Below are 17,689 nucleotides of genomic sequence, written 5' to 3'. Positions count from 1 at the left end.
AGCATTTCTAGAGAATCTGTTTCCTGCACAAGAGCCACACAAATCCTTGAATCCTGTCATCCTATTTATCTCACAGTACTTAGGACCAGATTATGGCTAAGCTCCTATGGAGGTATTTAAGGCTGAGAGGTTGGCACACTGGTGCGGTGCTATCTACCCCAAGCAGGGAGAAAGGCAGTCAGACCATGGTCTCAATCCCCACTCTGAATGAATTAATGCAGCCCACACAGGGGAGTGCACAATGCACTCTCTAAAGGAGTGGCACAGAAGCTGTATTGTGCCTCCCAGCACTCCTGCTGAAGTGGTAAACGCCACACCAACCCTGAGCCAGGGCTATGAATAAAAAGAACAATACCACTTTTTATAAATAGTGCTGTAATGGTCTTCCAATGTCTCTTACAAGGAAAAGTTAGGATTTTAAACGGTCAGTGTCCTTTTAAACGTTGTGTTGATTGATTGACAGGTGATACATATTTCTGGTGAGATCCTTCCACATCTCAGTAGGAGCTTTACATTTTTCACCACTTTATATCTTTATATCTACCTTCAAAATCCCATATTACAGCCATTATGTCATTGTGCCTGAGGGCTGAATTAGACTATCAATATCACTTTTGGATATGCTCTAGCTCAACCAGTAGTTATGGCCTTGATGCAGGAATTACTGGGTGAAATCCTATAGCCAGTGTTATTGCAGGAGGTTAGATCAGAGTATCATAATAGTCTCTTCTGGCCTCAAAATTTATGATTCTCTGACTCTTTAATTGGTCACAGTGGTCAAATGTACAAGGCACAGCCCCCTCTCACTGACTTCACAACTGAGCAAGTAAAGTTATGAAACTGTCTCCTTTTCTTTGAATCATCTGTTTTGACTCATCACTTATTTATATGAATGTCTCTCTTAGGTAAGGTTTTTATAACCTATTCTGTGGATGCAGCTATGGAGGTCATGAAATTTGTGAACTTTCTGCTTGTAAATGGATTTCAAACTGCAGTGAGTATTCCTTCTGGAAAGAATGATTTTCAGATAAAGGAGAAAAGAGAGATTTTTTTTTAAACAGAGAGGTGTATGTTTTTCTATGCATCACTAAATGTTGTAGATTCGGGGAATGGTAAAAGAGAAATGGGTTTTAGATGAAAAGTTTAGATTAGATTATCCACATTTTCATTTGTTTACTTTTTAAAAGTGAATTTCATGTTTTCATGTTCGTTCAGTCCAAACCATGGCCTCTTTGCAGAGACAGCTAATTTTGTAGATGTTTTTTTGGATGTGGACATCTGTGCACTAGAAATCAGACAAAGACCAAAAACCACCAGATATTTCACATCGGTTACTGAAACAACCATAAGATAGTGAGATCTTTTGGTCACTACATATCTAGGGAGGATTCAAGCCAATGACCTAGAGGTGTGAAAGGCTCTGTGTTCCACCGTCAATCCTACATGCCATCCAGATTTTCATTTAACTGTTCATGGGTTTTCTTTAACACAATTCTCACCTCTGCAAGCATCATCCACAAAGGTTCCAGGACTTGATATCCATAGAAGCCAATTTTGACTCATTTTTTCTTATTTCAAGTACATAAGCTGTCTGATTCTCTTTGGCCCCAATTCAGGAAAGCACTTAAATGCATGGCTAACTTTAAGCTTAATAGGACTTAATGGAAGTTAAGCATGTGCTTGCTTGCTTTGTTGAATCAAAGCCTTTTCCCAGAGGCTCAAGCTATGCTTATTTATAGTAGTTTGATTCTAAATATGACCAATTAATATGAAGACTGTTGATATCACCTCTGGAGACAGAGTAACAAATGTAGAAAAATGGTATCAAAGCAGGTACCCAAATATATTCACTCATTATTTTTAAAGAAGAGAAAAACAGAGACTACCAAAACCTTGGAATTGTTAAAATGAACTTCATTAGCCAGTGTCATAGACTGTCAATTTATGGAGCGCATGAACCTTGCAGAGAGCTGATTGAGGCTGATCATACTCATTACAATGAAGCCCCCTGCCCTTCGGCACTCTTTGTAGCCTGGATTGCTGCTTCTAATAGCAATAGCCTTGCTGATCAGCGCAGTGTGGAGCCAAGCTCAGATATTCATTGTGAAATTTTGCAGGAAGAAAGCTGTGGATCTTTTCTGATAAATAGTCTTGGACATACATTCATGTATTCTTTGCAATGATGCCAACTTAGGGAAATAATGGCAAGTTTTGTTTTGGGTTGGGGTGTGCTGTGGGTGAGAGAGTGTTGTGTGTGTTTGGTTTTGAAGAGTTGGGGTGGGAGTAGTAAATGGGAGATTCAGAAGCCACAGAAGTGGAGGAACAGACTAGGCACTTCAGGAATATTCTCAAAACCACGATTTAAATTTTCAGCCCCGACTAGCACTTTTGGATAGTGTCATCAATTTGTGTGGAGTTTCACTCTGGTTTGAACTATAACTGTCTTTGATTGGGACTTTCTGAAAACACGTAATAAGTAGCTACGTTAAAGTAAAAAAAAAAGGCAATGATTTTGATATGTAAATACTAATCTGTCTTTCGTGTAGGAATAGTGAACACTTAAGACTCTGAATCTTTAAGTACACTATTTGACTTTAAAATTTGTTTGGTAAACTTTTTACAAATGTTCCAAGAAATTCTCCTGTCCCTGTCCCATCTTCACAACCCTCAGGACCTGCAGCTAAACAATGGGGAAGTAATAATCTCCAGCTCTCCTTCTCTTACAGATTGATATATTTGAGGACACAGTACGAGGCATTGACATCATTAAATGGATGGAACGCTACCTAGGTGATGTACGTAAAGACAATCTAATCTTGTCTAGATATTTTCCCACAGAGATGGCACAAGGAAAATTCTTAAAGTTGATATTAGTAGTGAGGGACCAGAACCAAAATGTGAAGTGTGCACACCTACACTGAACGTACAGCTCTGAGAACGAGTTTGTCTTCATTAAACAGTGGAGTGAGCATAGTAAATGTGTTGCTTTTTCCTCAGTTCTTTTTGCCCCCACCACACTCCACCAAGTTTTTCATCCATTTCTGCCTCTCCCCACATCACAAGTTTTCTCCTTGTCTGTCCCCTCAGGCCTAGCATGACATTCTCCCTCCCCTCAAGGCTCATTGATTTGATCTCTCTATCTGCCTGCCTGCTGCCAGTGGTCAACCCTCCTTCCCCAAGAACCTTTCCAACTTTCCTGCTCCAGACTCCTGAGCATGCACTCCCTGCCTGTGCCCTCATTGTCCCCAACCTGGGGGTATTTGGTGCAGCATTGCTTCTACAAGAGAACGTGAAATATGATGCTGCATTTTTGTACAACAATAGATCCACAACACAAGTAGCTAGATGGGTATTTGCATGAAGTTGTTTTGCCCTGCTTTGCTTTTAATCTATCTTAGCTTTGGGGAACATTAAATCTCCCATAGCCAATCCACTTGTGATTTGTTTTCCATTGATAGAACACATATAGGTCAATAGCTTAATTTAGGATTTGTGATTTAAAATAAAATGATTGTACTCTCATCCTGTTCTAGACTAAAACAAGCAAAAGAGGCATGTAATGAAACATAAAACCAAAATCTCGATTCCTTCTGTTTGTTAAATATCCCAAAGCTCTTTCTCTACAAGCTGGGGTGTTAACTGTGGCATTTCAGCCAAACTCAAACTCTGGTAGTTAAGTTCTGTCTGAAGTTTCAATTGGATATGTTGTTCCTCACATACTGCCCTAAATTACTGTATAGTGTTTCTAAGCATGGTTAAGGCAATTACTGTGTTTCATCCCAAAGGCAGCTGCATTTCAGTGGGGAATGCAGTGATCCTATTCCCCGTATATAGTTTGTATATTACTATGTCTGTAAAGCACTTTGGGAAGCTGGGGCCTTTATGCGTAAATGTGCTGTGTAAAGGTAAACTAAAGTGCAGCTTGCTTCAAAGCCAAGACACTAATGCTACAACTTAAGGGCCTGATATTGAGAGTCCTCAGCATCTACAACTTCTTCTGAAGTTCATGGGAGTTCTGGGTACTCAGTCCCTGTTGGGATCAAGCCAAATCATTGTATTAAACAAAAACAGAGATACCCACTGACAGAGTAGAAAGCACCGCATTAATTTCTATCATTTGGTGCACAGCTTCATGCATTGGATTTCTTGGACTCATTCTTTCTTTCACAGAGTATCTGTCTGATATTTTGTGTGTGCATAGGTACATGCCAATCCCCAACATGTGTGCACACATCTGGCAGTGTGTGCATGCAAGCCAGGCATGTGAAAAAGCACATATGTAATATGTTGGTCCAGTGCAAGTTACCATGAATCCTTGTAGTATCTGGCCCCAACAACTATACACTATTCTACTTTCTCCCAGTTAAAGGAGCTCAAGCGGTAGGTGACAGGGGACTGTACTTTTGGTACTGAAGGTTCCTGGTGTGGACCCCAGTGACAACTGTAGTAGCATGTGCACTTTTGAAAATCTGGGCATAACTATATTACACATAAGTTACTTTTTATTAATGTGGTTTCAACTATAAATTGGTCAATACTAATATCTGTTGATCTTATCCCTTGACATTTAGGTGTTTTATATGTAAAAGTAGCAATTGCAAGAAAGAGAGAGGAAAGAGTGTGGATGAGTTTCACAGTATTCCACTTGCCAGAATGAATGAGATCCTCTGATATTTGCCAAGAACATCAAGACCACTTAAAATACAAACTGGCAGGTTTCCAAGCAGCCTCTATGAAACATAGTGCATTTCACAATTTCATATGAGTGCTTTTCTCCCTAACAGAAGATGGTGATGATAATCATTGCAATCAGTCCAAAATACAAACAGGATGTTGAAGGGGCTGAATCCCAGCTGGACAGGGATGAGCATGGCTTACATACTAAATACATCCACAGGATGGTAAGTGAGGGCACGCGTTTGCCATTTTAAAAGGAATCTGCATCATTTCCTCTTAAAAGCAAATCTTTCTCCAAATACATGTTCTTTGTTTTCTTTGTGGTGCTCAAATTAATGCCTCCCATCTAGTCAGTATCCTGTACCCAGTATCACTGGCTAGGAAATGCAGTTCAAGATTAATACAACATCCTTTTAATCATGTGTGCCTCATTCTTCCATATTTTTATGGTTTTATAAAATCAGAATTTTTGATATTCCAGTTCATCATCTTAAACCTTTTATGTGGTCTCCCATGTCCCCCCAGCATGATCTGATATAATGCTGTCTGACCTTCCTCCCTGTAATTCACCCTGCTGGCTGTGGGCTCTGTCAGTCAGTGGTAAACCTGACTGAGACATGGAATTGTGAAGCTAAGCACAGGACTGGCAGGGGAGGAGAATCAGACCAGTGTACTTTTGTGAACCTAGATGTTTCTTCCTCCCTTGTCAGCTCCCTGTAGAGCTCATGTCATAACCTTATAGGCCTCACATTGCCACAACTAACCTCCTATTTAAACTTCTCAAAATAGTTCTCTCCAGAGCTCTCCGCTGATCAGCCAGAACGAGCTAATACAAAGGTAACCCATCCCCCACTTGGGAGCTAAGCCCAGTATCCTGGCAACACTTCCAGTTCTCACCACTTCCATCAGAACCTAAGTTAGATTAAACCCGAGTCTACATGTGACAGGGGTTTAGTTAGCATCCTTGCTAGGACACAGAATTGACCCAAATTGTGAAGATATTGAAATTAACACTTTCACCACTTTGTAAACTGAATAGCATTTCTTATCAAGTCATACTTAAGCAGTTCTTGATTTATTTGAGAGGATTACTCGGTGCAACCAAAAAATATAATTATTTGATTCTGGATAACTGGCAAATAGCCAATAAAGCTCTGAAGAATCCTTTCCTGTGTCTCTTATTTCTGTATAGAGAGAAGTCACATAAATATGCCCCACAAATGGTGCTTGGTGTAATTAGAAGTGAAGGTTGACTAGCCCATAGGTCAAACATCTTAACAGAAGAGTAGTTTGAATAAGCAGTGAATGTTCTATATGTGTAGGACTCTGGACATGTGTACAGAAAAATTAACTTATAAGATTAATCTTTTCAATTAAATGTCAGATTTGTTCTGTTTTAGATGCAGATTGAATTTATCCAACAAGGAAGCATGAACTTTAGATTCATCCCTGTGCTCTTCCCAAATGCTAAGAAGGTAAAAACAAATTGTTATATAATTAATCATGTATTATTTTTGGTCAATGTGCAAAATGGAATAAAAAGACTCATTTTCTTGGTGCTTTATAAGAGCTTGTTAATAATTTCCTGAGCAATATTTTACTCAAATGGTCCTCATTTTTATGTACAAATAAAACATATACCATAGTATTAATCAGTATGTTAACATGATATATTTGGTCTTAATAAGTGTAATAACTAAAACAGAATCAAATTCTCCTGAGTAGTAAAATAATTTAATTGACTTTGACATAAGTTATCTGGCAAACAAGCTTCTTATATTCACACCTTATTATTTTGCCAGTTTACCCCGAGATAATGCTAATGGGTTTGATGGGAGAGACTTATGATCATGGGGACCTGAGGTTTTTCCAATTTTTTTAAAGAAAGTAAAATCAAAGAAACTATAAATACTAAGTTATCATAGGTCATCATGTGAGCTGTGGTGGGCCCATCAGACAAACTACAAGGTTTTGCAAAACCTGCAGTTTCACCTGTCCTCACTGTTGATTTTTGAAGATTCATTTGAAAATGGGAAATAAGATGTAAAATCAAAGTCCTTCCCGCATGTGATTCTTACTGACCTCCCTCACATTTTTGCGACAGTAGAAATATCAAATACATTGTCCTTTCCAAGTTCCAGATGGGTAATTACATTGTCCTGATGAAATTACAAATGGATATGGTATTCATCTTCACTTCTTGTTCTAAAATGTTTTATCCTTTAGTTTTGTTGTGCTTGTCAACAGCTGTCACATTAGTAGAGCTCTGTGCGCATACAAAATTTATATCCGCAGATGCAGATATGCACAGATATAAATCGCTATCTGCAGAGCTGCAGGGCACTACCGGGAACCACAGCAGCAAAAGCAGCAGCATGTCGGACCGCCGCTCCCAAGAGTTAGCGCCCCTTGCCAGCAGCTCCTCCTGTGTGGCTGTACTCCCCCCCAGCCCCACCCACTGGGGTGGGCACCAGGCTCACCAGCAGCTTTGCCTGGTCACAGAGCCCCAGTGGGTGGGGCTGGGAGTGGTACTGCCACACCGGAAGAGCTGCCAGCACGGGGCACTGCTTCTTGGTAGCAGCAATCTGACATGCTGCTTTCACCACTGCAGTTTCCGGTAGAGCCCTGCAGCTCCACAGATACCAATTTATATCCGCAGATATCCATATCCGTATCTGCGGATATACTTTTTTTTTCGCGCAGGGTTCTACACATTAGATCCATGTGGTTTCTCTATTTCAGTGGTGGATGGAAGGATTCTTTTATATTTACTTGGCTACCTAATGTTAGACTCCTAAATCTATATTTAGGCAACAAAATAAAAGGCTTGATTTTTAGGGATGCTGAAACTTATAGCTAGCATGGATGTCAGTGGAAGATGTGTGTGCCAGCATCTGTGGACACAAATCATTTATTTAGGTCCCTGAATATAGATGTAGGCACCTAACTTTTAAGCACCAAAGTTTTGAAAAATTGACTCTAGCTTATGAAGCATTTGGGAGCCTTCAGGATGAATGGTGCTATAGTATTTTACCTTTAGATCATAAAGTTTCCAAAGTAGCATTTCTCTTCAAATGGAAAGAAAAGTGAAACCATGGGAATGAAGGCGTTCCCACACCTGCTGTAGAAATTTTCAAAGCTTAGGGCCTGGTTGACATTAGTGGGAATTCTGGGCAGATCAAGGACAGCATATTGCTTTGAGTTTTCTTTCTATTTATCCATCTATCTACAGCCTTTAAAGCTCTACCCATACCCATAAGGCAGAGTTAATCCTAACTTTTGTCAGTCTTTGAGAGCTAGTATATATGCAGAATTTGAGATTTTAGTAATTCAAAAAGATTTAAGAGAATACTGTAGTATTATTTTAAAAAATGAGATTAAGGGTATGTCTACACTTTGAGCTGAAGGTGTATTTTCCAGCTTGAGGAGACATACTCACACTAGCTCTGATTTAACTACCATGCCAAAAACAGAGTGTGACCGTGGTGTCATGAGCAGCTGGATGGACTAGACACCTCAAGTATGTACCCCTCCAAGAAGCCAGGTATGGACTTAGGGTGGTTAGCCCCTCCTGCTGCATGCACTGCTGCAGCTACACTCTATTTTTAGCATGCTAGCTTGATCAAAACTACTGTGGGTATGTCTCCTCGGGCTGGAATTTAGACCTTCAGTTTGAAGTGTAAACATACCCTAAGAATGGTACAAGATTCAGAAGTGAATAGACAAGATGGATGCTACAGGTCTATTTGGGCCTAATGCCAGATACAAGAATAGCACACTTACACAAAGTTCAGCCAAAATTAGTTTATTGTGAGACTAGCTAGCATATGGCAGTGGTTCTCAAAGAGTTATCCAAGGAGAGTTTCCAGGTGTCCTGCTGAGCTGTCCCTGTCAGAGTGGTGAAACATCTGTCTTCAAGCAGTGACACTTCCTGCTAATTGTAACCCAGTCTAGGACACTCTTAGGTTTTTGAGAGGTGCCTTTCTCAATTAAACTACAAATTTTGGACCATCTCTACAGCCTTTGTGACTGCAATCTTTATTTCATGTTTCTAGGGGTACGATCAATCTTCATACAATTTGCTAATGACACTACAATTGTAGGGGTAGTGAATGTACTTCAGGAAAGAACCAAACTGTAAAGTGACCTGGATAGATTATATAGTGGGAGGGCTGTAGGAAGTATGGGGAGGTGTGGGTACCAGTGTATGTAAACCTGACACCTGTAGAGAGGAAATAAACAGTATGGATGCAAAGTGGAATGATGTAAACAGGAAGCCACACTCATCATATTAAACCAAGTTCATTTTTATTTTGCTTCCTTTATACTGTCCTGGTAATAATTTTTCATGTAATCAAGCAATTGTCATGAGAAGGTGAAGGGATCAGTGCTTGGAAGGGTAATAATACATGATAGGGTTTAGAACTCAGTAAGTAGTCCCCTGTAAGAAAAGATTTGAAAACTGCTTGTATATGGAATAAAGTTCACCACCAAGGAAACAAGAGGAGCCAACTGGTCTAGATAGTTTTCACTATGAAACTAAATAAATACTGAAGGGAGAAGAAATTGTGACAAGCAGCTTAAGCCAAAGACTGAGTGGGCTTTTCCAGCCTCTATTTGTATAATACTACAGGGAACCTGGGTCTTGCCAGCTCTCAGATCTGGCAGCTGATTCAGCACTTGCATTAAGTCAACAGAATGGTAACCTCAGTGATTTAGGTAAAAATATTAAGCATTTAATTCCTTACATGAATGCCCAAACAATGTGCTGTTTAGAACACTATGTATCACTAGCCAAAGGATCAAAACAGATAACTTAGTTACTTATTAGTTTTCATCTCATGTTCTAAATGAGAATAGACAAGTAATAGATATGTATATGTTTTATTGATTTGTTTTATAAATAACAAACATAACCTTTACAGTATGCCAATGGAATGTAAGCCAGTGATTTTCTGTGTGCTAACACACACAACGCATTTGAGAGTCCACAATAGTTTTGGTATGTTTTGCTATATATTCCCTGATAACCAAGGGCTGTAAGAAGATCAGTCTGCTATCAGATGAACCTTGTAAAATCAGAGGGCAAACAAAATGCTAGAGTGAAAAAACCCCAACAAAACTCAGTCAGTACGTTGACTTTATTAATACTTCTCATGAGTCATATGCAAACCTGTTGTTCTAAATAATCAGTTTCCATCCTTCCATCTGGGGGGAATTTTTACTCTTCATTCATTAAGTACCATGTAAATATGTGGCACTATATAAATGTTCATAGTGTCTGGATGCTATGGTGATGACCATTTTAGGCATTTGTCTAATAGTTACTGATATCAGTGAAAAGTAAATTAAAACATGAATGATGGTTAGCACCATAGTATGCTAAAATAAAAATGTTATACACGTGTTTTTTTGTGATGAGTTATGCAGCTGAGCAATACATAGACTCAACCTGTTTCAAAAAATAAATAAAAATCCAAGTGTGACTAATTACTTGTCAGTGTTGTGGGAAATGGCCATAACAGAGACACAGTGACGGTTGTATGGCAGAGTCTAATAGCACTGCTGGGAGGTTTCTGCAAGAAAGTGATATGCAGTCAGGGGATTTTATGTGGTTATGGTTTTGGTTTGTTTTTTCTCATTTGCAGGAACATGTGCCTACCTGGCTTCAGAACACTCACATTTATAGCTGGCCAAAAAATAAGAACAACATCTTGTTGCGGTTACTGAGAGAAGAGGAATATGTTGCTCCTCCAGTAGGACCTTTGCCTACACTCCAGGTTGTGCCATTATGAACAGTTTTACAGAAAGTGCATGACAAGTAATTGTTAAAGGGTGATGTTGGCAGGGAGCTAGGACTTTTCCAGGTGGCCCTTTCTGATGATGGAAGATTCTCTTTCTGCTAAAGGAGTTGTCTTGGGTAATTCAGACTCAGCTCCCTCACTTTTCCACTGTATCAAACATCTCTTTCTGAAGCTGAGCAAGCATAATTCCTCTCTCAATTCTTAAACACATTGCAAATGGAAAAAATGTCCAATTTTATTTTTTTATTGATGTTTCTAATATTCCTCTACTAGTCTGACACACAGCACGTAATTACTGTAAATGATGTTGCAATTAGTATAAAACAATTCTGCCTTCCTGTTTGCTGAGGGTTTCTTTTGTTGTTATCCAGATGTTCTTGCATATTACAGTACTCTCAAACAATGGAACAGACAATAAAATATATTTGCTTTTTGTAAAACTGTTTTATTTATTGCTGGGGAGAAATAAATGAGGCTTTGTGGTGTTTTGGGAGCAACCTTAAAGGACTGGCAACTGTTCGGTAATACATCTTTTACTCAAACAGATTATCTTGCACTGTATTTGATAAGAGGGCCTGTGACTCTGGCAGACCAGGTGCCAGCTCATGGCAAGACCTCAGGCCTCATTGAACCATGCATAGATGGAAACCAGTCTGGCTTACCTGTGGGTTAGTATAGTTAAAATAGAGAGACAAGGTGAATGAGGTAATATCTTTTATTGGACCAACTTCTGTTGGTGAGAGAGACAAGCTTTTGAGCTATACAGAGCTCTTCTTCATGTCTGGGAAACATAATCAGAGTGTCACAGCTAAATACAAGATTGAACAGATAGTTTAGCATAGCATATATTGAACACTGTTAGATCTTGTATTTAGCTCTGATGCTCTTGAGCACTTTTCCCAGACTTGAAGAAGAGCTCTGTGTAGCTCGAAAGCTTGTCTCTCTCACCAACAGAAGTTTATCCAATAAAAGATATTACCTCATCCACTTGTCTCCGTAATGTCTTCAGAATAACATGGCTACAACAACACTGCATACAACAGTGGAAGATACAGTAAAAGTAGATATTAATATTATAAGAGTGTGTTTGGTGTCTAGACCTTATGAACAGTGTAGGATGCTGCATGTATTGATCTCACTTATAACCTCTGTAACCAACGGTATAAAGTTATATTGAGTGTTTGCACTGTAAACCTCTGTAATTATATAACTCACCAAACAGGAAAAGAAGCATAAATTAAGGTATAGTGCTCATCCTGCACACAAGATGGCCCACTGAAGCCAAAGGAGCCATTGTGTAGCATCAAAGGACAGAGACCTTGTTGATTGCATTCCTCACTCCCTCCCGGAAGGGAAGGCCTGCACATGAACTCATCCCATCAGTTTGGAATCTGAGGTGAAGGAGATAAAAATCTCTGACAGGGAGAAACTGGGTCTCTTTCATGCTGTCTGGACTCCGAGGGGCAAAAATTTCTAAACATAAGCAAGAGATCCCCTTGCTGCTTGGCATGAGTCAGCCCTAAAGGATATATACAGCTGCTTATTATAGAAGCTTATGTTATCTTTTTAAATCTTAAGACTGCAAGTATGTGTATGTTTTTGTGTGTGTGTATTTCATGTTTTAACCCTGTAAATAACTCTCATTTCTTTTCTTAGTTAATAAATCTTTAGTTAGTTTATTACAGGACTGGCTACAGACATTGACTTCAGTTTGAGATCTGAGTATAATTGACCTGGGGTAAGTGACTGGTCCTTTTGGGACTGGGAGTAACCTGAATATTGTTGTGATTTTTGGTGTAAGTGATCATCTATCACATAGTCCAGCTTGCCTGGGTGGCAGGGGCGGCTCTAGGCATTTTGCCGCCCCAAGCACAGCAGGCAGGCTGCCTTCAGCGGCTTGCCTGCGGGAGGTCTGCCGAAGCCGCGGGACCAGCAGACACTCCGCAGGCATGCCGCCAAAGGCAGCCTGCCTGCCGCCCTCGCAGTGACCAGCAGAGCGCCCCCAGTGGCTTGCCGCCCCAAGCACTCGCTTGGTGTGCTGGTGCCTGGAGATGCCCCTGCTGGGTGGCAAGTTAGTCTAGAATGCCCAAGGGGGCTTTCTGTGACTCCATGGTAAGACTGTTGTAGCACTTTAGGAGTTCACACCTGTTACTGAGTTGGTGAAATCTAATTATAGAAACATACAACCAGTTTGGGATTTCCGCCCTGCTTTTTGACAGTCTGCTCAAAGGTTGGCACTCATGGCCATGAGCCACTCCAGCCAGCATGACAGGGCCCTTTTAGATCCCAAGTCACTAAAGTGCTACTGTCTTACAGTATAGTCCCTAACACACACCTACTGTATTCTACAATAATATTCCAAAACACTAAAGCTTAATATGTTTTTAGTTATTGCCATAGAATGCTACAATATTTTTTACAGTGGGCTTTAGCTTTGCTGCTCCTCTTTAACCCTTATTACAACAAGAACATTTTTACAAAAGGTAGATCGTGCCAAACCAACTTGATCATCTTCTTTGAGAAGGTAACAGATTTTTTAGACAAAGAAAACACAGTGAATCTGATTTACCTTGATTTCAGTAAGGCATTTGATATGGTTCCACATGGGGAATTATTAGTTAAATTGGAAAAGAGGGGGATCAATATGAAAATTGAAAGGTGGAAAAGGAACTGATTAAAGGGGAGACTACAATGGGTCATACTGAAAGGTGAACTCTCAGGCTGGAGGGAGGTTACTAGTGGAGTTCCTCAGGGATTGATTTTGGGACCCATCTTATTTAATCTTTTTATTGCCGATCTTGGCACAAAAAGTGGGAATGTGCTAATAAAGTTTGCGGATGACACAAAACTGGGAGGTATTGCCAATACAGAGAAAGACCGGGATATCATACAGGAAGATCTGGATGACCTTGTAAACTGGAGTAATAGTAATAGTATGAAATTTAATAGTGAAAAGTGCAAGGTCATGCATTTAGGGATTAATAACAATAATTTTTGTTATAAGTTGGGGACTCATCAGTTGGAAGTAACAGAGAAGGAGAAAGACCTCAGAGTATTGGTTGATCACAGGATGACTATGAGCCACTAATGTGATATGGCCATGAAAAAAGCTAATGCGGTCTTGAGATGCATCAGGCGAGGTATTTCCAGTAGAGATAAGGAGGTGTTAGTACCGTTATACAAGGTTCTGGTGAGACCTCATCTGGAATACTGTGTGCATGTTTAAGAAAGATGAATTCAAAGTGGAACAGGTACAGAGAAGGGCTACTAGGATGGTCCGAGGAATGGAAAACCTGTCTTATGAAAGGAGACTGAAAGAGCTTGGCTTGTTTAGCCTAACCAAAAGAAGGCTGAGGGGAGATATGATTGCTTTCTATCAATATATCAGAGGAATAAATACCAGGGAGGGAGAGGAACTATTTAAGCTCAGTACCAATGTGGACATGAGAACAAATGAATATAAACTGGCCATCAGGAAGTTTAGACTTGAAATTAGACAAAGGTTTCTAACCATCAGAGGAGTGAAGTTCTGGAACAGCCTTCCAAGGGGAGCAGTAGGGGCAAAAGACATATCTGGCGTCAAGGCTAAGCTTCACAAGTTTATGGAGGGGATGGTATGATGGGATAGCCTAATTTTGGCAATTAATTGATCTTTGACTATTAACGGTAAATACGCCCAATGGCCTGTGATGGGATGTTAGATGGGGTGGGATCTGAGTTACTACAGAGAATTGTTTCCTGGGTGCCTGGCTGGTGAGTCTTGCCCACATGCTCAGGGTTTAGCTGATTGTCATATCTGAGGTTGGGAAGGAATTTTCCTCTAGGGCAGATTGGCAGAGGCACTGAGGGTTTTTCGCCTTCCTCTGCAGTGTGGGGAACAGGTCACTTGCTGAGGATTCTCTGCACCTTGAAGTCTTTAAACCATGATTTCAGATATAGGTTAGGGGTTTATTGCAGGAGTGGGTGGGTGAGATTCTTTGGCTTGCGTTGTGCAGGAGGTCAGACTAGACGATCATAATGGTCCCTTCTGACCTTAAAGTCTATTACTCTAAAAACGTGACAAAGAACAGTGACCAGGGCCGGCTCTAGCGTTTTTGCCACCCCAAGCAGGAAAACAAAACAACCAAACAAAAAAACAACCAAACAAAAAAAGCCGCAATCGTGATTGGCGGCAATTCTACCACCGCTTTATTCTACGGCGGCAATTCAGCAGCAAGTCCTTCGCTCCGACAGGGACTAAGGGACCCACCACCGAAGAGCCGGACATGCTGCCCCTCTTCATTGGCCACCCCAGGCACCTCCTTGCTACGCTGGTGCCTGGAGCCGGCCCTGATAGTCACTATTCTGCAACGCTGTGCTAGCCCAGAGACACAACTTTACAATCCCACCACTTGTAAGACTTAGTGAGCCATAAAATAGTCTAAGGAAATATGGAGGGTTGGCACCTAGAGAATCTACCTAATATGAGATCAACAAAAATGACAGGGTTTTTTAAAGAAATAAAAAATATGTTGGAGGAGTGGTTGTTTATTTTTTTACTCAGTTAGCCTCACTGACATAACTGCTGGGATGCTATTCAACTTGAATGGTCAAAGCCTATAGCCCTTACTCTTTTGAATAGTCTCATAAGGGCTCCAAGAACAAGCCCAGAATCAACTATAGTTAAGGCTATGATTTAGTCACGGGTATTTTTAGTAAAAGTCATGGACGGGTCACGAGCAATAAACAAAAATTCACACCTGTGACCTGTCTATGACTTTTACTATATACCCCTGATTAAATCTTAACTGGATGGGGATGCTGCTCTGGGTGGAGGAGGCTCAGGGGCCAGCAGTACCAGCTGCTGGGGGCTACCAAGGCCAGCAGCACCAGCTGATGGGGGCCCACCAAGCCCCCTGGGCCACCCAGCCACCGCTGCTCTCGCTGCCCCCAGGACCGCTGCTCAGGCAGCCCTGTGGTCAGCCACACCAGCTGCTGCAGAAGTCACGGAGGTCGTGGAAAGTCATGGAATCCATAACTTTTGTGACCTCTGTGACAGACATGGACCCCTAGCTATAGTCATTGCAAATACTTTTGCATGATCCTCCTCAAGTTTATTATTCAATATTATAGAGTGATTTCCAAAATTAGCTTCACGAAAGCTTTAGTGCAGACTAACAATGAAATGTGTTTAACCAAAAGGCTGATATTCCTTTCACACTGGGCAAAATATTTAATTGCCCTTCCAGGGAGATGCAGGTTGGCAGGGCCTACCTTGCTGTGTGCATGAGAAGCAGTCAGCAGGTGCGGTGCCAGAGTTTCTGGCACCCTAGGCAGAATTCGGGGGGCGGCATTTTGTGCGCTCCCCACAGGGCGCACGGGAGCTTCCGGTTCCACTCCTATCGTGCTGCCAAAGAAGGACCCTCTGCCGAAATGCCGCAGGCGACAGCGGCAGTCATTGAGGTGCTCAATTGCCTGCTGCTGTTTTTCGCGGCACGTCGGCAGAAGGTCCTTCTTCGGCGGCACGACAGGAGCGGAACTGGAAGCTCCCGTGCGCCCCATGGGGAGCGCACAAAATGCTGCCCTCCGAATCCTGGTGCCCTTGGCGACCGCCTAGGGTCACCTAATGGAAGCACTGGCCCTGGCAGTCAGAAATGGAGCTGCAAGATGAGGGCCTGTAATGCAAATACATCTAAAGCAGATTTTCTTTGTAGGAGCTCTTACATAAAGAATTCTATCTAACTGGAGTCCCAAGCTGCCAAGGCAGGAAAGCAGAGGCAGTAGTAGTCTTGGCACATCAGTTGGCAGTTCCCAAGGGGGTCTCTGTGAACCAACCCGTCACACCTAGTATATGTGTCTTTGACTTGGTCCCCCAGAGATTTCTGTATCTTGGCTAGGTGTATCTACAATCTACTCTCAACTCCATCAAAAGATGTGAAGAGGGGCATATCCAGTGCTGTCACTTTCATTATTTCATCATGAGTCTTGTGATAATTGACGTATTTCTTACAGCCCCAGCTTCTGACGGCATGTGAGTGAGAATCCCAGCTCCACCCCCACCTGTCTTTTTTTTTTAATGGTAGCTTTTAGCCCTCATGATTCTGGAGAAAAGCTTGAAAATGTGACTTGGGTGCATTCTAAAGGCTCCGAAAAGTGAAGGCAAATTAAAAAAAAAAAGACACCATTTTTTTTAAATTTTACAGTTTTTTGGGGACCTGACAGTGACTCATAATTTTAGCACTTAGGATCATCAATAGTGCATATCATCTGAGGCTATGTGGGGAGGTGTGAAGGAGTTGAGAGTAGATTGTAGATACATCTAGTCAAGGTACAGAAATCTCTGGGGGACCAAGTCAAAGACACATACTAGGTGTGATGGGTTGGTTCATAGAGACCCCCTTGGGAATTGCCAACTGATGTGCCAAGGCTACTTCTGCCCCTGCTTTCCTGCCTTGGCAGCTTAGGACTCCAGCCCCCTCTCTTCTTGAGCCAGACACACCAGTCTGCTCCAACACAGAGCCAGCATCTGAACCGCGTGCCCCAAAGCTGCAGGCTTAACTGAAAGCAACTTACAGAAGTGTTCCTGTCTTTAACACTCAGATGCCCAACTCCCAGTGGGGTCCAAACCCCAAATAAATCAATTTTATCCTGTATAAAGCTTATACAGGGTAAACTCATAAATTGTTCGCCATCTATAACACTGATAGAGAGAGATGCACAGCTGTTTGCCTCCCTCCCCCAGGTATTAATACATACTCTGGGTTAATTAGTAAGTAAAACGTGATTTTATTAAATACAGAAAGTAGGATTTAAGTGGTTCCAAGTAGTAACAGACAGAACAAAGTGAATTACCAAGTAAAATAAAATAAAACTTGCAAATCTAAGCCTAATACAGTAATAAAATTGAATACAGATAAAATCTCACCCTTAGAGATGTTTCAATAAGTTTCTTTCACAGACTGGACACCTTCCTAGTCTGGGCACAATCCTTTCACCTGGTACAGCCCTTGTTCCAGCTCAGGTGGTAGCTAGGGGATTTCTCATGATGGCGCCCCACTTTTCTCTGTTCCATCCACTTGTATATCTTTTGCATAAGGTGGGAATCCTTTCTCCCTCTGAGTTCCACCCTGCCTTTCTCAATGGAAAAGCACCAGGTTAAAGATGGATTCCAGTTCAGGTGACATGATCACATGTCACTGTAAGACTTCATTACCCACTTGCCAGTACAC

At 41.3% G+C, this 17,689-nt stretch overlaps 1 protein-coding gene across 4 annotated transcripts in view; it reads left to right on the top strand.

The window, feature by feature from the left end:
• TRAF3IP2 (TRAF3 interacting protein 2) overlaps positions 1–10,921 on the top strand; it is a 40,975-nt gene extending 30,054 nt beyond the window's left edge. For all 4 annotated transcript variants that reach the window (XM_045009771.1, XM_045009772.1, XM_045009770.1 and 1 more), the window contains 5 exons: positions 906–994; positions 2,727–2,795; positions 4,785–4,901; positions 6,078–6,152; positions 10,326–10,921. In XM_045009771.1, the coding sequence (XP_044865706.1) occupies positions 906–994; positions 2,727–2,795; positions 4,785–4,901; positions 6,078–6,152; positions 10,326–10,472 (497 nt within the window). In that variant the 3' untranslated portion in view covers positions 10,473–10,921. The remainder of the gene's footprint in view (positions 1–905; positions 995–2,726; positions 2,796–4,784; positions 4,902–6,077; positions 6,153–10,325) is intronic.
• The last annotated feature ends 6,768 nt before the right edge of the window (positions 10,922–17,689 follow it).

This window comes from Mauremys mutica, chromosome 3 (genome assembly GCF_020497125.1).
Source record: "Mauremys mutica isolate MM-2020 ecotype Southern chromosome 3, ASM2049712v1, whole genome shotgun sequence".
Lineage (NCBI taxonomy): Eukaryota > Metazoa > Chordata > Testudines > Geoemydidae > Mauremys > Mauremys mutica.
Note: the sequence above shows the minus strand (reverse complement) of the source record. Positions and strands in the feature narration are given on the sequence as shown.